The sequence below is a fragment of the Bactrocera latifrons genome, unplaced genomic scaffold (assembly GCF_001853355.1).
Source record: "Bactrocera latifrons isolate USDA-ARS-PBARC rearing strain unplaced genomic scaffold, ASM185335v1 scaffold_10, whole genome shotgun sequence".
In the NCBI taxonomy this organism is placed as follows: domain Eukaryota; kingdom Metazoa; phylum Arthropoda; class Insecta; order Diptera; family Tephritidae; genus Bactrocera; species Bactrocera latifrons.
Genome location: NW_017534408.1, coordinates 1,311,122 through 1,313,541, shown reverse-complemented (window position 1 = coordinate 1,313,541; position 2,420 = coordinate 1,311,122). Strand labels below are relative to the sequence as shown.

At 35.4% G+C, this 2,420-nt stretch overlaps 1 protein-coding gene across 1 annotated transcript; it reads right to left on the bottom strand.

The window, feature by feature from the left end:
- Positions 1 to 1,113: 1,113 nt before the first annotated feature.
- LOC108966535 (ubiquitin carboxyl-terminal hydrolase calypso) lies at positions 1,114 to 2,420 on the bottom strand (the record flags this gene model as incomplete). Its single annotated transcript, XM_018929497.1, is given in 1 exon segment — positions 1,114 to 2,420. A coding segment is annotated over 1 exon segment (1,034 nt), but the record flags the coding sequence as incomplete, so codon positions are not given.

The following is a 2,420-nucleotide window of genomic DNA, read 5'->3' as shown; positions in this document are numbered from 1 at the left end:
TTCTGTTTTATCAGATTTTTTTAAGCTGTATAGAGGCAGACTAAACACCAATTAAAAAAATTTGAATTTGAAATCTTCAAAAATAATCCGTGAAAAGTGAAAACGCGTCGTAGGCGAGTAAAATACGAAAACGAACGAATTGCAGCGGAAAAGCTAACTGGCAGGCCATGGCTACCAACCAAACAGCTGGAGGTATCGAGAGGCACGACCAAAACACACACACATACACACGGAAATACTGAAACAATTTTAGAACGTGCAAGTGAAAAATCTAACGGAAAATGTGCGGAGTAAGTCGATTCACACATAAACATATGCAAATACGTACATATGTATATGCCTGCATATGTGTAGGTGAGTTGTTGACGTGACGCGTGATGTCCCGATGACTAGGTTGGTCAGTGGGTTGCTGGTCAATTGGTTAAGAATTTGTTTATTTTGCTATTGAGCCCCATTTGTCAGCTGATGGACCCCGCGGTCAGGCTATAGGTATGTGTGTATGAATATAGCTATGTTTGTATGCGAAAGCCTGCGCAGTCAAAGACATGTTTGTATGTACATAAGTGTGTAGCGAAAGCTAAACTTTGCACATGTGTGGGCGCGGTTGTGCGTGAGTGCAAATAATTCAACGATACGCAACAAAGCTTTGATAAGTCCATTTAATTAACAAATGCCGGTTGATAAAAGGTGTGTGCTCCCCCACCGAAAGGGGGATTAGCGGTCAATGAGATTTTTACTTAACTTTCTATCGATCAATAGCCAACGTATCGTGCCATGTCACGCAAAGAAACAAAAACAGAAAATCAATTATAATAAAATATTAAAAAATTAAAAATAAAAATTTTTTAAATGTGTACAAACAAATTAATGAAGTGTTAGTGGATATAAAATTGCAAAATATAAGTGTAAGCTATAAATATTCTTGATCTGGAGATTCTCATCTATCCGATCATACCCATTTTACCCATAAGTTTTCCCAAAATCTGTAGAAAACATATATGATATTCTACAATCACTAAACTAATGTATAATAATAATAATGTGGTTAATATTTTGAATATATAAATTTAAAAACCTACAGAAAATTAATAATTTATATTTGATGATTTGTTTACCTTAAACATATATCTCTTATCATTTTCGTCATTCAGTTGTTGTTCGCTAATAGAAATTTCTGCATCCAGATTTTTTAATAAAGATTGTAAGTCTCTTATTGTAAATGCGTTCGTTTCTAATACAGGAGATGGTGGTGAACTTATTTTATACTCAGCTGTTCCACGGGTGTTCATATCAAGTTGAAGAGTATTTGTGCATTCTGGATCGCTGGTTTTTAAAAGCTTTTGTAACGTCCCGGAAACAATAGCTTGGTTTGTTCGCAACATTTTTAACTTATGTGTAATAGCAATTCGACGGTCAGGTACAACAGCCATTAAATTGAATCGTATATCTTGTTCACCCGTAGCAATTCCTAATCGATCAGCCATAATACAACGAAATTTATCTGTCCAGTCTTCGTGATCTTTCCAAGGCCCATGATCTATTGGATAAGGTTTTAATCCATCTAATTCAAATAGGTGCCCACTAATTGGAACATAACTAACGAAGTGAAATGCTTCTCCTGTACAACGTCCGGTAGATACTCCGGAAATAGAACTTTTGTCCAAGCGCCGTTTTGCTTGAGGCATTGCATGTGAATTATGAGCACAAGCTAATTCAGGTGTATTGCCAATAGCCAATCCTTTGTTTTCTGGACACATTCCTTTTGTATGAGCTTTTAAACGACTTAATGTTGTTCCAAGGTTTAAGTCGTCGTCATTGCTATTTAAAAGGACAGATAATAAGGCATGCGTTGCACAACTGTTTGGGACTACTTGTTGTGCAAAAAATATACTTGAAACTTCTTCTTCATCTTTCACAAATATCTCAGCAGTGGCCTCAACAATTTTTCTTCTAGCTCGTCTTTCTTCTATCCATCGAAATAGAAAAATAAATCCATACACCGGGCCATCGATTGGTTTATGTAGATCATAAACCTCTTCTACTTGCACATTTTTTACTCCGAAATCTTCCAAAAGAAGGGTAAATAATCCTGGGTCAGACTCTAATTCCAGCCAACCATCTGTTAATCGATTTATATCTACCGGCATTGTAGAGATTAAGAAGTCGGCACCAATTATTGAATGAACAAATCTCAAATACACAAATTTATGTATATTCTATACTGCTATAGAACATTATTGTTATTAAAACATTTTTTTATACAGTTTTTGTAATCACTTGATCGAGTACGAAGGATATATTTTGCTACCAATACTTTATTAATATATAACGGGGCATCTCGACAGGTGATATAAACTTAAAAAATTTATATTACTGGCAATATTGCCAATTTTGTCTGCCCATTGCTAACGGGGCATCTC